This window comes from Gymnoscopelus braueri, assembly GCF_963280865.1.
Source record: "Gymnoscopelus braueri genome assembly, contig: SCAFFOLD_94, whole genome shotgun sequence".
NCBI lineage: Eukaryota > Metazoa > Chordata > Actinopteri > Myctophiformes > Myctophidae > Gymnoscopelus > Gymnoscopelus braueri.
This window is the reverse complement of record NW_027660586.1, coordinates 148,397-166,320: the sequence shown is the minus strand read 5'-3', so window position 1 is coordinate 166,320 and position 17,924 is coordinate 148,397. Positions and strand designations below refer to the sequence as shown.

At 42.7% G+C, this 17,924-nt stretch overlaps 1 protein-coding gene across 2 annotated transcripts in view; it reads left to right on the top strand.

Annotated features, from left to right (window-relative positions):
• Window positions 1-17,924, top strand: part of LOC308081411 (cingulin-like) — a 65,282-nt gene that overhangs the window by 15,361 nt on the left and 31,997 nt on the right. The window contains exons 3-11 of one of the 2 annotated variants that reach the window (XM_080457782.1): window positions 200-400; window positions 2,863-3,033; window positions 3,617-3,698; window positions 3,827-4,076; window positions 4,908-4,993; window positions 5,733-5,802; window positions 8,190-8,317; window positions 9,132-9,243; window positions 10,411-10,623. In XM_080457782.1, the coding sequence (XP_080313908.1) occupies window positions 200-400; window positions 2,863-3,033; window positions 3,617-3,698; window positions 3,827-4,076; window positions 4,908-4,993; window positions 5,733-5,802; window positions 8,190-8,317; window positions 9,132-9,243; window positions 10,411-10,623 (1,313 nt within the window). The remainder of the gene's footprint in view (window positions 1-199; window positions 401-2,862; window positions 3,034-3,616; window positions 3,699-3,826; window positions 4,077-4,907; window positions 4,994-5,732; window positions 5,803-8,189; window positions 8,318-9,131; window positions 9,244-10,410; window positions 10,624-17,924) is intronic. The other variant, XM_080457783.1, reaches the window with a different exon arrangement.

The following is a 17,924-nucleotide window of genomic DNA, read 5'->3' as shown; positions in this document are numbered from 1 at the left end:
TTAATATTTTTTTTATTCGTAAACATTTTTGTTATTGGGACTTTTGGAAATGTATTTATTTATTATTATTTGTACGAAATAACGATAACAAAAATATACTTATGACCCATAAAAATGGGTCTGTGACCCACCAATGGGTCCCGAGCCAGTGTTTGGAAAACACTGATCATTCATAATCCATCATGGTCCACACCTCTAGGTGAGAATGGAGACTCGTATGGCGTGCAGCTCAGGACACAATACCCCCCCGGCTACGGCAGCCTGCCCGGCAGGGGGAGGGAGGGGGCGGAGACTGGAGGAGGACAGCCACGCCCAGCGGGAGAAGGGGAGGGGCTTAGAAGTGGCGTGCTGCGGAGGGCCCTCTCCCACGGGTCACTGCTGGACACAGAGGCGGAAGGAGGTAGGCCCTGCCCTGTATCAATCAAATATTTAACCCGTTAAGACCGGGAACGCATCTGTGTAACTACTTTAACCGTTATCTTATATTTTGGGCTATTCAAAAATAGCAGATCTACAAGCTCATAGCACGGCACCGAGTGCCGCGATATGAGCTTGTATATCTGCTATTTTTGAAAATATTATGTTCAAAATCTTTGAATAAGATAGGTATATGTTTTACTCAAATCTTTGCTTCTGGGGGGATCCCTGAAACAACATATTTTGAGATGGGGGGGGGGGGGGTCCGTGGCCAAATGCATATCATTTTTGGGGTCCTTGACATGAAAGTTTCTTTCAAAAAACTTTTCAAAAAAGGATTTAGAAGACATTTGTAGAATCCCCCAGAAGCAAAGATTTGAGTTACAAATGTTCGCTTAAAAAAAATACATTAGATACATCATACTCAAGATTTGCACACATTTTCACGATTTTCCTAAAAAAAATAGCAGATCTACAAGCTCATATGCGGCACTATGAGCTTGTATATCTCCTATCTTTTTTTTAATGGCCAAAGTATAAGATAATAGTTAAAATGGTTACAAATCTAAAATGACATAGATGCGTTCCCGGTCTTAAAGGGTTAATACATTATACAAATGCTATTTGAGATAAAAAAGCAATTATTTAGCATAATCACATGGATTGAAGTTGTCAGTCGCCACGACTGATTTCAGATTTTTTTAAATAAGTTTAAAGAGTATTAGAATGGGTCAAACTAGCAATGGAATACACATTCTATTTCTTAAATTGTAAATTGATGTTGAGGATCATCCTCCATCAAACCGTAATGGTTATTTCATGAAAGCAAAGGTTAAAGCCTCAACACATAAAACAGTAATATCATGAAATGAGCATCCTTGTCATCAAGAGATTAAGCTGTGAAGTTGAGCCATTAACAGTATTGATGTAACACTGGGTTTCCATAAAGGAAGTCATTCTGACTACCACAAGAAAGGGATACGTAATTATTCCCTTGTTTTATTTAATAATATAAGAACAAATGAAAATGGCACTAACAATTCTGCTCTTTACCATGTGGGGTTGCTGATACGCTTGACATGGGAATCTGTTCTGTTTCTTTCACAAATCATTTCAGTAATAGTTTCTTGTGGATTATTGTTTGAACCTAAGATAATTAGACATGAGAGTATGGACTCCTTTCACACTGTTTCATAAATCACAGATTTGCAATATTTCAAGTTGTGAGATTTGTTTTTGCTTTAATCCCTGTAATTGTCACAATAATGTCCAATCATCTCTATGAATTGATCTGTTGAAAGAAGTTCATACAAATCACAGATCTACAAGGTTGCTTGTTGTCAGCTTGTAGAACAGAAGTAGTATGCATATGGCCTGCTTTGTCCATAGTACATTACAGTGGTGGAAGAAGTACTCAGATATTTTACTTCAGTAAAAGTAGCAATACCACAATATAAAAATACTCCGTTACAAGTAAAAGGCCTGTGTTCAAAATGTTACTTGAGTAACTTACAAAAGTATTGGCATCAAAATATACTTAAAGTACCAAAAGTAAAAGTACTAAAATGTTTGAAAATAGCCGATCTACAAGCTCACAACATGTGGCGATGCGACGTGTTGTGAGTCTGTAGATCAGCTATTTTCAAATAGCCTAGGTATAAAATAGGGCTAAAGTGGTTAATATATGTTTTATAATATAATAATTTATACCTGCAAAGTAACTAGTAACTAAAGTTTTCTAATAATTGTAGTGGAGTAAAAGTACAATATTTGCCTCTGAAATGTAGTGGAGTAAAAGTACTGAAAATTGGAAATACTCCAGTAAAATAAAAATCACACCCTGTGTGAAGTGGGTGGTGTTTTGCTAGCTAATCACAATACTGAATGGAGTCAACCAATCATGTACAAAAAATAAATACATTTATTGAAACACTCTTTATGACGGACGAAACCATAACTTTAAAAAAACAAATTTACGTTTTTTTTTTAAAGTTATGGTTTCTTATATAGGGCTATGCACATGTGTCATGTGACACTGGCCAATCACAGTCCTGAATTGACTGTGATTGGCCAATCACGGTGCAGGGTTAGGCGGGGTACTTTTTGGCCAATCACAGCGCAGGATAATTGTACAAATTTCCAAACCTCACTTATAGGGGCGGTTTCACCGCCCAAAATACCTCAAATTGTACTTAAGTACAGTACTTGAGTAAATATACTTAGTTACTTTACACCACTGGTACATTATTTATTTTTGATTATTGGTACTGGGCATTGTTCGTCATTAATGTGTACGTTGAAGTTATTTGTCTGCCTTGTTTTAGTCTAAAGGCAAACAGAATTTTTTGTTCATACTGTATGTTCCAATGTTCAATGCCAAAACCACAATGAAATCATCAATGACAGTTATTTGTATGACTAAAGTTTGATGATGGTGACATGCAGTTCCAGGTGGAGGAGGGACCGGGGAGGAGGGTCCCACACAGCACCCACTGGGAGACGGGCGCTCCGGCAGCCACGGCAACCTGGACCGAGTGGGGGTGGTCCAGAGCCTGAGCAGGTGGGATGAGGGGTCCTACCAGAAGCAGCTCAACGGCTCACTGGGTCCAACTGGAGGTACGGAACCTCGATATTTCAATATATGCACACAGCAGCCATATTGTAAAAAAAATTCGCCTCTTCCTTACTTCCTTCACAGGTTTTACAAATGATACTAATTAAGGCTCTGTTCCATTTAGTGTAGCACAGTGGACCCCCGTCACTCTGAGAGTGTACAAATGGAACCCGTAAGGGTCCATTTGGTTCCATTTGTACACTCTCAGAGTTACACACCCATAAAGGGCCATTTGAAACCCCCTCATACCACACTTTGAGACCCACTGATGTAGCAGAGTGTTTCCAGTGAGCCAACATGCACAATATCAGCACCCTGACTCTGTTTGACCAGAATGGAACAGAGCCTTCATTAGTATCATTGCAGGAAGTATGGAAGAGGCCCAATTTCTTTCCAATATGGCTGTTGTGCATAGAGCCTATACTTTAACTTTTCATCTTTCGTTCGTAAATGAATGATGCCCTATTTCGTCATACTACAGTGGCACGCAAAAATAGCAAACGTAGCCGATCTGCAAGCTCACTATAAAACATTTATCGCAATTGTTTGTATGACAATGAATTATCTTTTTTTTTATGGCGACAGGTGGTACCCCAGGCAGCCAGTCCCTCACTGACCTGCCTCCCGCTCCGACACAACCCTGTCCGGCCCCCACACGCACCAACAGGTCAGTGTTTGACCAAGTACGCCCTGTTTGTTTGTTGGTTGTTTTTTACTTCACCAAAATGGATCAAAATGGTCTGAAGTGCAGTACTTGTGTAAGTAAATGTACTTGGTTACTTTCCACCCGTGCAGCAGGTGGGAGCGTGGAGGTGTGACAGGCCAACACAGACACCAGTCACCCTGTCCAGAGGACATCAGAGACACGTCCCCGGTCCTCACCCCCAACCCCTACTCCTCACCCCCGTCATCCACACACAGCAGCCTGGGCAAGGGCCAGCAGGGATCCGTCGCCACGGTTACCGTGCCCTCGGCCAACCAGACGGCTCCGCCGGGGCGATACGTTGCTGTGGAGACGCCATCAGCCAATCAGACTGAGACATGGGTAAGGACGTCTCTTCCAGTAGGCCAATGGAAAGGACAATTATGACTGATACCAATAATACATCCTTAATCATTTCATGCTGTAAAAAATCTTCAATCTTCTTCTTACTTGCTAAGCTAGATAACTTAACTCTTTGACTGCCAGATCAATAGTGTAATATTGCTGCCAGCAAAAACTTATTTTAAAAAAATCATGGAATATTCTCTGTGACCGCTGTCCTCACAAAGATGGGCTTGTTACACGCACAGGGTTGTCGTAGTAGAGGGGGAAAAAAATTGTCTGGTCGCAATCCTCCATTCAAGAGCTATGGCCGTTTCAATGAGCCTTGTCCCTGCCGTAAAGCAGGAGGAACGGAGATCTAGCAGAGATGTGGCCATTTTACTGCAGGAAATAAACAAGTAAACAAGCTTTTATTTATTGCCCAAACTCGTCAACGGCAGGCTGAGCCTTGGCAGAATTCGACACGTTAACGAGTCCATGGCAGTCAAAGAGTTAACAAGGAAATGTAAACAATACTATGCAGCATTTTAATATTTAGTTTTATAGATTCATGATCGTATCACCAAAATGTGTTACAGTGTGTTACCGTCTCTCCAAGTAGGCCTATCCTACAGCCTTTTAACTCATGTCATCTATGCCACCTATTGTACAATTCAAAAAGATCTGCAAGCTTGTAGCTTGTAGACCGGCTGTGTTTCTTTGAAGAAAGAACAATTATTATTATATGTATTTTTTAATCTAAAATACCAGGTTGAAAGTGATCAATATTATCTTCTATATAAATGGATGTGTCATTGATGAGAGGTGATCACTATTATCTCCCATGTGCAGGTGACCCCTGACCTGCTGCTGGACCAGGGTCAGAGTTCAGAAGAGGAGGAGGTGATGAACACCATATACAACCTAGTGAGAGGAGGGTACGCACCTTTCTGATCATTAGTTCATATCTACAAGTTGTTTTTATGTAAATAAACGAATAAAGGCGTCAAATGTCGGGCGTCTACACAACACAATTGGCCCGTGTTCGGGGGAGGGAAGCCGGGTGGGGAGGGTGATAATGGTCATTGCATGTAGTCCTACGGGCTGGGGGCGGCACCTGTCAGTAGGGAGTGTTGGGCGGGAGGAGTAGGACGAAGGCTCTACTACGTCCTGGTGGGGGCTCCTCACTGGCAGGTGAGACAGTAGGATACAACATCAGTGATAACACAGAAATATGTGTGGGGAGGAATTAATTGGCATAACGACTAAATTGGGGAAGAAAAGGGGATACAAATAATTGGCTACTCTAAATTTAGGGAAAAAAAGAGAAAAAACAAACAAATAAAGCCATGACAACCTCCTAGTACTACTGTGCTATTGGCTGTGATTGTGTCAGGAGAAAAAAAAAGCTCTCAAAGTCACTTTTTTATCACGTAAACAAAAGCAAACAAAGCTTTGTTTATACTATATATAAATATGACGACACTAAATATGACAATTTATAATATCACAGAACCTGACTCTGTATATTGTTTAAATAAAAATGTCTCTGATAACTACACAAGCCAAACCTCTAGCGTGGTGTCAATATGCTTTAAGTTCTTGATTTCTTAATGTGTTTAACGTTTCTATAAACTGATCTCTGATTGGTTGTGTTGACCCGTACTGTACCTCTAGGACCAATGAGAGTGAGGATGTGGTCAAGCACAGAGTCCAGGTCATCTTCCAGAGGATTCAGAGACTCCTGGTTGGTCCTTTTTAAACAACTTTCTAACTGTCATTGGTTCATACTGTTTTTTGTGTTTGTTTTTACTAGATTGAAGGCATTTCACAAAAGCAGGGTTTGATTTGTAACAAAAAATAAATAAAATAGAATAAACAGAGGGAGAGACAGTGGCCCTCATTTATCAACGGAGCGTATAAACCGGCTTATATTTTTCCATATATTCGGCCGTACACCAACGTCGAAGTCACATTTATCAACTAATCCTATACAGGCGATCCTAGCGTACATTGGGTCGCAGCCTTGATAAATGTCACGGCTGAAACCGAGTGTCATTTAAATAACACGCCCTTAAATATTCACAAAACGCCCCGACTTCACGACATGAAGAACCAGAATACGACCCAAAAAGGCATGAAAAGCCAATAAGAAATATTTTTCGCCACACACGCACACGCCTCTCTCTCTCACTCTCACACACACACACACACGCACGCACGCACGCACGCACGCACGCACGCACGCACGCACGCACGCACGCACGCACGCACGCACGCACGCGCGCACGCGCGCGCGCCCGCCCAACTTTGTCGTTCATGTAATCCGTAGCATAGCGGTACAATCTTTGTTGTCACATAGGTAGGCTTGTAGCCTACATGAATGACATATTATGATACCAATCACATCGCCATGAATGGAATACGTTTGTATACCCATTTATTTAACCCATACCGAGCAGTGCGTGTTCGAGTTACACTAAATAAAGCAGTCATGAGACTCCGGCGGAATGCAGTGATCCCGTGCCGCCACGTTAATATTGGAGCGTCGGGTTTATATCCTTAACCCAGCCAGGTTGTGTAGCCTACATAACTCTCTATGACATAACTCCATAACATAGGACAAGCTACTGTAAGTTTGTACACCTCACTGTCCATGAAAAGACGTTCGGGAGTCCCAAAAATGCGCTCGCAGAAGCGCTCGTAAATTTTGAAAATAGCAGATCTACAAGCTCACAGCGCGTTGCGATGCGACCCGTTGTGAGCTTGCAGATCTGCTATTTTCAAATAGCCAATGCAGCCAGATCTGCAAGCTTAACCGAATGATGTTAAAGCAGTTTGTTTAAATTAGCCTACTTTATAAGATGTTATATTTTCACAGGGATTATTTATTAGTGTAGATATACATTTAGGAGTGGATTATGTGTCCAGATGCCTGTCAGACAGTCAGACAATGCTGCTCCGCAGGTCTACAATGGAATAAACGGGCGCAGCCAAAGTCAACAACTGGTCTCTACCAGACGTGAGATCTCAGCGTACGGTAGGATGAATCCAACGTCAGGATATATTGATAAATACCGAAAGTTGCGGTGATCTCGCCGTACGCCCATTATTTGGTCTGCACCGCGTTGATAAATGAGGACCAGTGTCTTAATCACTTTATCTTTTAAAAAAAAAAAATATATATTTATATTTCACACTGTAACAGTGTGATGCGTTGGGAGCTAAATCAGGCTTAGTTTATAGATGATCGTGTGACTGTGTCACTTGTCGAAACTAACTGTTGAAGATCATTTCTTTCCCAGCGAACAACACCGTTATGTAATGGAGTATAAATGAAGGTTTTACAGTTTAATAAATCAAATGAACAGTCACATCAGCTGATTGGGAGAGAGGTGGAAACTACTTGGCTCATACTTTTATCAGTTGTATGAGTCATAACTGATTGTGTGAGGAATTCCAAATGATTTGAGTCACAGCTGAAAGTGTTGCAGACAAAGTTCATCAGTGTATCAGCCCAAAGACTACTGTATATTATTTTGGGAAGGAAAACAAATACATCAGACCCCTGCCAGCAAAAGTACTGATGTCATGTGTGAACTGTACAGATGTGGAACGAATGTCATCACTCAGTTAACCCATTAAGGGAACACATCCGTGTCATTTTTGATTTATTTGGATATTCAAAAAAAGCAGCTATACATGGGCTTGTAGATCTGCTATTTTTTTGAAAAATCTTGAAAATGTGTGCAAATCTTTGAATATATCATTATTTTTTAAGCGAACTTTTGTAACTCAAATGTTTCTATGATGAAATGATTCTACAAATTTCTTCTAAATCCTAACAGTTTTTTGAAAAAACTCATGTTGCTACAATCAGTGGTTTTCAAACTTTTTTCATGTCAAGGACCCCCAAAATGATATGTATTTGGCCGTGGAGGCCCCAATTTCAAAATATTTTTGTTCTATGGACCCCCAGAAGCAAAGATATAAGTTAAAAATGTTCACGATAAAAAAAAAATAGCAGATCTACAAGCTCATAGCTCGGTGCCGCGCTATGAGCTTGTAGATCTGCTATTTATTAATAGCCAAAGAAATCTAAAAATGTGTGTGTGCGTGCGTGTGTGTGTGCAGGGTTGCAGTGGTCAGAGTCAGTCAGAAGTATCATTGAAAGCTCAGCTGGACTCCAGTGTGGATGAGAACCTGGAGCTGTTGGAGAGACTGGACCACAGCAGAGCCGAGCTGCACCAGACACACTCTGAGTTAATACACACACACACACACACACACACACACACACACACACACACACACACACACACACACACACACACACACACACACACACACACACACACACACACACACACTTAACCCATTAAGACCTAAATCAGGAGTTCTCACACTTTAAAAAATGTTCAAAAATAGCAGATGTACAAGCTTGCACCACGGCACGAAGTGACGCGCTGTGAGCTTGTATATCTGCTATATGAATTGCCAACACATAAATCTAAAATGACACGGTTTTAACGGGATAAACCCTACATACTTTGTTGTTTGTCAATAGTGAAAATGGCAGATCTACAAGCTCACAGCGTGTCGCAACGTGACTCGTTTTGAGCTTGTAGATCTGCTATTTTCACCAGATTATCCCCAAATTGTCACTAAAATGTTCAACCAAATACCACTGAACGTTTATAGATTTTTGCCCAAAGTAGTTTTTTTTTTGGCAGAATATTGGCCTATTATGTCATGCCCAGAATATGGACACTAGGGTTCATGCAATCTGGGAACCCATTCGGTAAATGAAAAAGAAAAATAATTCCTTATATTTTTGCCTCTGGGAGCACCACCTCCTTTTTTGTGTAAAACGGGAACTTGGTTTGGCTCCTCCCCTTCATTGGTCCACTTCCTCCCGGATGCTTCTGTGTTTATTCCTACTAACAAGGCAGTGGTGCTGACAGATTCTGCTGTTAGCAGAATCTGCCTTGAGAGATTAGGGTTCATGTGGTTAAATGAAAGATACATCTTGTGTGTGTGTGTGTGTGTGTGTGTGTGTGTGTGTGTGTGTGTCAGACTCAGTCAGTTGCGTATGGACAGAGAGACTGCAGAGAGTAAGGTCAGACAGATGGAAGACCGTCTGGCGGAGCTCCAGGAAGACGCCAGGAGAGACAATGACAACAAGCAGGTACAGTAACAGCCATAATGTCACTTTGGTAGAGGGTTTGGCTTGTGTACTTACATTGTCACGATGTAACTCTAAATATTGGTGAGATATTGTCAATAGTTGCTCTGTTTATTATGCGAAATATTGTAGTCATTGACTTGACATTGCTGGCTGTGAAATAGATCTCAAAGACTTACTTTTAGGACACAAAATATAAACATATAAAAAGTGGGTTCTGACAATGTCCGTCCATCCATGTCATCATTTTTTATTTCATACATTGTCAGAATCAGCTTGGTTTGTGTTCATTTATGTGCTAAAATAGTGGCTTTGAGAGCAGTTTCACTGTCTAAACCTCTACCAAAGTGTCATGGCACACCAACTTAATACAGTAGATCAGTGGTTCCAAAACTGGGGGTGCCCAAATTATTTTTGGGGGGTCCCCAGATAATTAGCTTAATGAGCAACATTGTTTTCTCACCCAACAGTAAACAAACCAACATACAGTATAAGTGTATGCAGAGTATCTGCACATTTATAAAGAGGCAAATATTGTGAAAATAGCCGATCTACAAGCTCACAACTTGAGCTTGTAGATCGGCTATTTTCACAATATGTATCTGTGGAACCGAGTCAAACTAAATGTAATGCCTCAACTCCAAGTGCTTGCCAGGGTGGGGGGTCCCCAGCAGCGGCATAACGCAGAATCGCGTGGCCTCCCCGCGGGAGTTTCACGTGCGCGCGTGCATGTGCGTGCACAACCCGAATTAGACCCCAAAAATGTTGGGTCTAATTCGGTTCTATTTGACTATTGGTCAAATAGAACCAATAGATCAACTTTTTTTGGGTCTAATTCGGTTCTATTTGACTATTGGTCAAATAGAACCAATAGATCAACTTTTTTCGGGTCTAATTCGGTTCTATTTGACTATTGGTCAAATAGAACCAATAGATCAACTTCTTTCTTTCAACTTTTTTCTTTTTTTTTGCTGTAAAAATATTTGTATCAGCGCAGGCGGGGCCCCCCCTGCTGGTGGCCCCCCCGCACCGCATCACTTGCTACCCCTCCGTTACGCCACTGGTCCCCAGTTCAAATATGATTATTTGAATTGGGGAAAAGTTTGGGAACCCTTGCAGTAGATTACAAAATGTGTGTGTGTGCGTGTGTGTGTGTGTGTGTGTGTGTAGGAGTTAGTGTCGTGCCAGGCAGAGCTGTGTGCGGCCGGTCAGCAGAGACAGCGGGTGGAGGAGGTGCTGAGACAGAGGGAGAGGGAGCTGACAGCTCTGAAAGGAGCCCTAAAGGAAGAAGTGGCCTCTCACGACAAGGAGATTGAGACGCTACGAGAGCAGTACAGCACCGACATGGAGAGACTGAGGAGCAGCATGGAGACTCTGTCACAGGTACACACACACACACACCACACACAATATTATTGGACTTAGATAAATAGGCTCTATGCACAGCAGCCATACTGGAAAGCAATTGGGTGCCCTTCCTTATTTCCTTCACAGGTGTTACCAATTATACTAATGAAGGCTCTGTTCCATTTAGTGTAGCACAGTGGCACTGGTTCTCACACTTTGACTTAATGTCAAGGCCCCCCATGACTCTGAGAGTGTACAAATGGAACCAAGGGTCCATTTGGTTCCATTTGTACACTCTCAGAGTTACACACCCGTAAGGGGCCATTTTGAACCCCCTCAAGGAACCATGAGGGTCCCAGGACCACACTTTGAGACCCACAGGTGTAGCAGAGTGTTTCCAGTGAGCCAACATGCACAATATCAGCACCCTGACTCTGTTTGACCAGAATGGAACAGAGCCTTCATTAGTATCATTGGTAACACATGTGAAGGAAGTGAAGAATATGCCTAATGTATTTCCAATATGGCTGCTGTGCACCGCCTATAGACCCCTTATCAGACAACGGCACACTGATAAGAACCAGTATGCGTGCGCGGGCCGGCACCAAATGAACCCCACCGCTCATAAGATGCAATGTTAAAGTGGTCACTGCACTCACGTGTAAAAATCCTGTTTGTCTCCCAGTATGGAGGAAGAATGCTTAGGATTTTTTTCTGTGATCTCTCGCTCTTGAAAAATATAATCCTTGGTTTCTGTTGTGTGTAAACAATAATAGCGATTTAAAGTAGATGTCCCCAAAACCCGACCTCCAGTGGCTGTCATAAGAACGGAGGGAGTGCTCTATGATCATGGCACGTGAGCCTGCTTGGCTCGCGCAGGTGCAGCCCGTCGAGCCTAATTTATGCCCCGTCCCGCGAAGGTGTCGCTCGCAGAGAACGCGCCGAGAATAGCAGCTCTCCAAGCTCACAACGGTCGCATCCGCGACACGGTTGTGAGCTTGTATGTCAGCTATTCTCGGCGCGCAATACCGTTGCGCGATGAAGTATAATGTCTCGCCAGGGCGCGCCTCACTAGCCAACACACAAGAGGAGGTTGAATGAACTGAAACCAGCGCACCACGAAACAACAGGTTTGGGGATCTGTTGGGAATTGATTACAGTCTCAATGTTGGTAAACAAATAATTGGTCTATTGATCCCCTACTACTACTCTTGCCCTCAGAGAGTCAAACACACTCCCTCAGCGAGCGCCACTGAAGGAGCTCCGTGGGAGTGTCATCCTCTGCTCTGCCCCCACCGACTTTTTTTCTGTAAATATATCTATATATATTGCTTATAGTGTTGTTGCTGATATGTAATGTATTGAATGCCATGATGATGCATTGAGTGCAGTGGACCACAATGGAAACTAGAAAAAGTGCTCCTCGGAGCACAGGTCTCCGCCAGGTCAGGTAGGTTATTTTGGCCTCCTGGTGGCGCTATAATAGGCCAAAGTGAAAAGGGTGCCGTTTCTTCCTAGGCCGTGCACGGCAATCAGACGCTGCGTTCATGATTTGCGGCATTTTGTTCAAAACGGGCTACTCTTGCAAACTTTAGATGTCAATGTTAGCCAATCAGGATGGAATATGAAAAATCAAACAGATCGATCTTGATCACATGACTATAGAGATCATGTGTACCGATTTGCGTGAAATTTGGATAAAATGTGAAGGCTTAATCTAAAAAAAATTGTTTTACATAAGTCGGCCTCCTGGTGGCGCTATAAAAGGCTAATGTGAAAAATGCAGGACAGACGTTTTTCCTCGGCCTCTAGGGAGTATGCGTGCAAAGTTTCACGCAGATCGGTGCAGTTATAGTTAAAAATGCAAATCGGCCTTTTATAGCGCCACCATGAGGCTGATTTGAACATTTTCAAGTAACATTTCTTCCTCTGCCTAGTGGGAATGTGCGTGTGAAATTTCGCGGAAATAGCAAGCTGCGTTCATGATTTGAGGCATTTAGTTCAAAATGGACCAATCCTGCAAACTTTGGAAGCGAACCTTAGCCAATCAGGATGGAATATGGAAAATCAGACAGATCCGTGTTGATCACATGACTATAGAGATACTGTGTACCGATTTGTGTGATATTTGGATAAAATCTGTAGGAGTACTGTCAAAAAATATGTTTTGCACAAATCGGCCTCCTGGTGGCGCTATAACAGGCCCATGTGAAAAATTTGGGGCAGAGGTTCTGAATTGGCATCCAGGGAGTGTGTGTGCACAGTTTCGCTGTGATCAAGCCAACGGTGGCGGAGATAAGCTGTTCACAGACGGACACACACACGGACGGACACACACACACACACACACACACACACACACACACACACACACGGACGGACGGACAGTAGTAGGGGGTACTAAGCACAAAAAATGGCCAAATCGTTACGCGGCGGATAAAAGCACCAAATTTGGTACACGCACTCTTTAGGATGTATCTCATCATCTCAGAAGGGGTGCCCAAAAATTTGGACCCATTAAAGGGTTTTTTAAAGGAAAAATCAAAAATGGCCGCCAGAAATGACCCATGATTCCTAAAAGTTGATATAATTCTGACATTTTGGCTGATTGTGCTAAATATAACTTTTACATTTATAGTAAATAGACTGATATTAAAGGATTTGGCAAAAATAACCCATGAAAAATGTCTTAAATATTTTTTAAACAACTCTAAATGCCCAAAATTGTCTTAAAAACCACTCCGAATAAGATGACCTTCCACATTAATCCTTTTCTAAGTGATATATTGTCAATGCCAAATTGTTTTCTAAAACTTTTAAAAGACCCTATGAATGATTACCAATACATAATATATTGTACAAATCTTCATATGACCAGAGATCAAGCCCTCTATTGGGGCACAACTCCATAGCGTTTTAATGCCCCAAAAATGTAGGAGAGTGTGGGAGCAGACAGGTTCTCGTGCTTGGAGTGTGGGAGCAGACAGGTTCTCGTGCTTGAAATTAAACAAAGTTGCAACCTTGTGCGGGAAAGCAGAAGATCAAAGACACACACACCAGTACCCCCCCCCCCTTAAAAACGGTCTGGGGGGCTCACAAAAGCCTGAGTAGACGATAAAATGACCCAAAGTTTTTTTGAAAGTGAAATATCCCTTTAACATGTTGTCCCTGCTACCTGCATGTCACACAGTTAACATGTTGTCCCTGCTACCTTCATGTCACACAACAGTTAACATGTTGTCCCTGCTACCTGCATGTCACACAGTTAACATGTTGTCCCTGCTACCTGCATGTCACACAGTTAACATGTTGTCCCTGCTACCTTCATGTCACACAACAGTTAACATGTTGTCCCTGCTACCTGCATGTCACACAACAGTTAAGATGTTGTCCCTGCTACCTGCATGTCACACAACAGTTAAGATGTTGTCCCTGTTACCTGTATGTCACACAACAGTTAAGATGTTGTCCCTGTTACCTGCATGTCACACAACAGTTAAGATGTTGTCCCTGTTACCTGTATGTCACACAACAGTTAAGATGTTGTCCCTGCTACCTGCATGTCACACAACAGTTAAGATGTTGTCCCTGCTACCTGTATGTCACACAACAGTTAAGATGTTGTCCCTGCTACCTGTATGTCACACAACAGTTAAGATGTTGTCCCTGTTACCTGCATGTCACACAACAGTTAAGATGTTGTCCCTGCTACCTGTATGTCACACAACAGTTAAGATGTTGTCCCTGCTACCTGTATGTCACACAACAGTTAAGATGTTGTCCCTGTTACCTGCATGTCACACAACAGTTAAGATGTTGTCCCTGCTACCTGTATGTCACACAACAGTTAAGATGTTGTCCCTGCTACCTGTATGTCACACAACAGTTAAGATGTTGTCCCTGCTACCTGCATGTCACACAACAGTTAACATGTTGTCCCTGCTACCTGTATGTCACACAACAGTTAAGATGTTGTCCCTGCTACCACTAAGTGACTGTCACTTCCTGTCACTTCCTGTTTCAGATTATTTTGGGCACCCCTTCTAGGATGTGTTAGGATGACCCAAGGGACATATGTGCCAAATTGTATGCTTTTTGGAGATTCTATAGGCTTTTTGAGTCAATTGCCAGCACTGTAGGCGGCCATTTTCAATTTAGTCAATAACTCACTTCCTGTTGAAGACTTTTTTGGGCACCCCTTCTAGGATGTCTTAGGATGACCCAAGGGACATGTGTGACACATTTTATACTTTTTGGAGATTCTTTAGTTGTCTTTTGAGTCAATCGACAACACTAGGCGGCCATTTTCAATTTGGTCAATAACTCACTTCCTGTTTCAGATTTTTTTGGGCACCCCTTCTAGGATGTCATAGGATGACCCAAGGGACATGTGTGCCATATTTTATGCTTTTTGGAGATTATTTTGGTGTCTTTTGAGTCAACGGTCAACAGTTTAGGTGGCCATTTTGGATTTTGTCCATAACTCACTTCCTGTTTAAGATTTTTTTGGGCACCTCTTCTAGGATGTTTTAGGATGACCCAAGGGACATCTGTATCAAATTTCATGCTTTTATCCGCCGCGTAACGATTTTTCACTTAGTACCCCCTACTACAGGGGGCAAAACATACTCTCTCGCCATGCCTTTCGGCCTGGCGGAGACAACAAGCACGAGCCACCAGTCCGTCAGATCATAAGAAAGAGTTCAGTGCTGCTGCTACGCACATGTGCACCACACACTGTGCATAGGCCCCATGTTCCCAACAGGGCATTACAATGATCCGAGAAGATCACCATTATAATCATACATGATGAGTTATTTAAATTTAAGATGAAGAAGCACAACTTACAATAGGCACCATTAGACAGACAATATAAGCTATACATAATTTGCCCGGCGACACTTGAAACTACATGCCATAGGCTAAGTTACAATTACAATTCAGGCATTTATCAGAGGCTCTTATCCAGAGTGACTTACAGCAGTGGTTCTCAAACGTTTTCATGTCAAGGACCCCCAAACTGATATGCATTTGGCCACGGACCCCCATCTCATATATTTAGTTCCAGGGACCCCCAGAAGCAAAGATTTGAGTTACAAATGTTCGCTTTAAAAATATATATATTCAAAGGTTTGCACAAATGTCTGCAATTTTTCAGGAGCTTGTATAACTGCTATTTTTGAATAGCCAAAGTATAAAAGGTTAAAGTGGTTTTATTAAATTATTGTGATGCTATATTGACACATTTAGCTGGGGACCCCCTGGAACCCCCCCACGGACCCCTGGGGGTCCCCGGACCCCACTTCTAGAACCAATGCCGCGGGCTAATAAGTGTCAAGTTGGGGGTCCTTGACATGAAAAAGTTTGAGAACCACTGATCTAAACATGCTAACATTTAAATTACATTCTTAACATTGCTGTCAAGAAAACAAACCTAAGTGATAGGAGTGTGCCGATACACTAATTTCACGAAACGATACGATACGATATTGGACTCACGACATCGATACGATACGATATATGGCACTTTTATTATGAAAATATATGGGGGGGAAAAAAAAGCTTATGAAAATATATGGGGGGGAAAAAAAGCAAATGCAAACAAATATTATTATTGTCTCCGCCAGGCCGAAAGGCATGGCGAGAGAGTATGTTTTTCTCCCTGTCCGTCCGTCCGCCCGTCCGTCCGTGTGTGTGTGTGTGTGTGTGTGTGTCCGTCCTGTCTGTCTGCAGCTAATCTCCGGCACCGTTGGCCCGGTCGCTCCGAAACTGTGCACACACACTCCCTGGATGCCAATTCAGAACCTCTGCCCCATTCACATGGGCCTGTTATAGCGCCACCAGGAGGCCGATTTGTGCAAAACCCATGTTTTTACATTACTCCTACAGATTTTATCCGAACGTCATGCAAATCGGTACACAGTGGCCCTCATTTATCAACGCGGTGCAGCCCAAATAATGGGCGTACGGCGAGATCACCGCACCTTTCGGCATTTATCAATATATCCTGACGTGGGCTTCATCCTACCGTACGCTGAAATCTCACGTCTGGTCACGAGCAGTTGTTGACTTTGGCTGCGCCCGTTTTTCCATCCTAGACCTGCGGACTGTCTGACTGTCTGACAGGCATCTGGACACATATATCCACTCCAAAATGTATATCTACACTATAAAATAATCCCTGTGAAGATGTAACATTTTATAAATTAATTTAAACAAACTGCTTTAACAGTCATTCAGATAAGATTGCAGATCTGGCTGCATTGAAAATAGCAGATCTACAAGCTCACAAGCGTTGCATCGCGACGCATTGTGAGCTTGTAGATCTGCTATTTTCAAAATATACGAGCGCTTTTGCGTCAGGAGTCCCGCGGTCGGGACTCCCGACCATCTTTTCATGGACAGTGCGGTCTACAAACTTACAGTAGCTTGTCCTATGGTATGGAGTTATGTCATAGAGAGTTATATAGGCTACAACCTGGCTGGGTTAAGGATATAAACCTGACGCTCCAATCTCTTATAACGTGGGTGGCGGCACGGGATCACTGCAGTCTGCAGACCGCCCGAGTCTCATGGGAATATAGCCTACATGACTGCTTTAGTGTAACTCGAACACGCACTGCTCGGTATGGGTTAAATAAATATACAAACGAGAGAGAGAGAGAGAGAGAGAGAGAGAGAGAGAGAGGTTTTGAAAAAAAGCCTCAAACTATGCACGCAGCTTGCGATTTCCGTGAAATTTCACACGTACATTCCCACTAGGCCGAGGAAGAAATGCCACCCCTTTCACATTGGCCTGTTATAGCGCCACCAGGAGGCCAGAATAACATACCTGACCTGGCGGAGACCTGTGCACCGAGGAGCACCTTTTCTAGTTTTTTTTTTTTTTTCAAAACGATTTTTTTCCACCCCAAAACGTCACGAAAACATATCGCGATATATCGGCACACCCCTACTAAGTGACAAAAACATGAGAAAGAATGACCCAAGATGTGTCTGCATGGTGGCCATGTCATGTTCGATCTCTAGCATCAATCAAGGCAGAAGGTGGCAGGAAGGGGTACAGGGAGAGTGAAGTGCTAGGGGGGTGAGGTGCAGTCTGAAGAGGTGAGTGCTAGGGCATTGGTTCTCAAAGTGGTCAGGGGTCCTCGGGGGGGTTCCAGGGAGTCCCCAGCAGATTGTGTTAATATAGCATCACAATCATTTTAACCTTTTCAACTTTGGCTATTCAAAAATAGCAGATCTACAAGCTCGTAGCGCAGCACCAAGTGCCGCTAAGATCTGCTATTTTTGAAAACATTTGTGCAAACCTTTTGAATATATTTTTAAAGTGAACA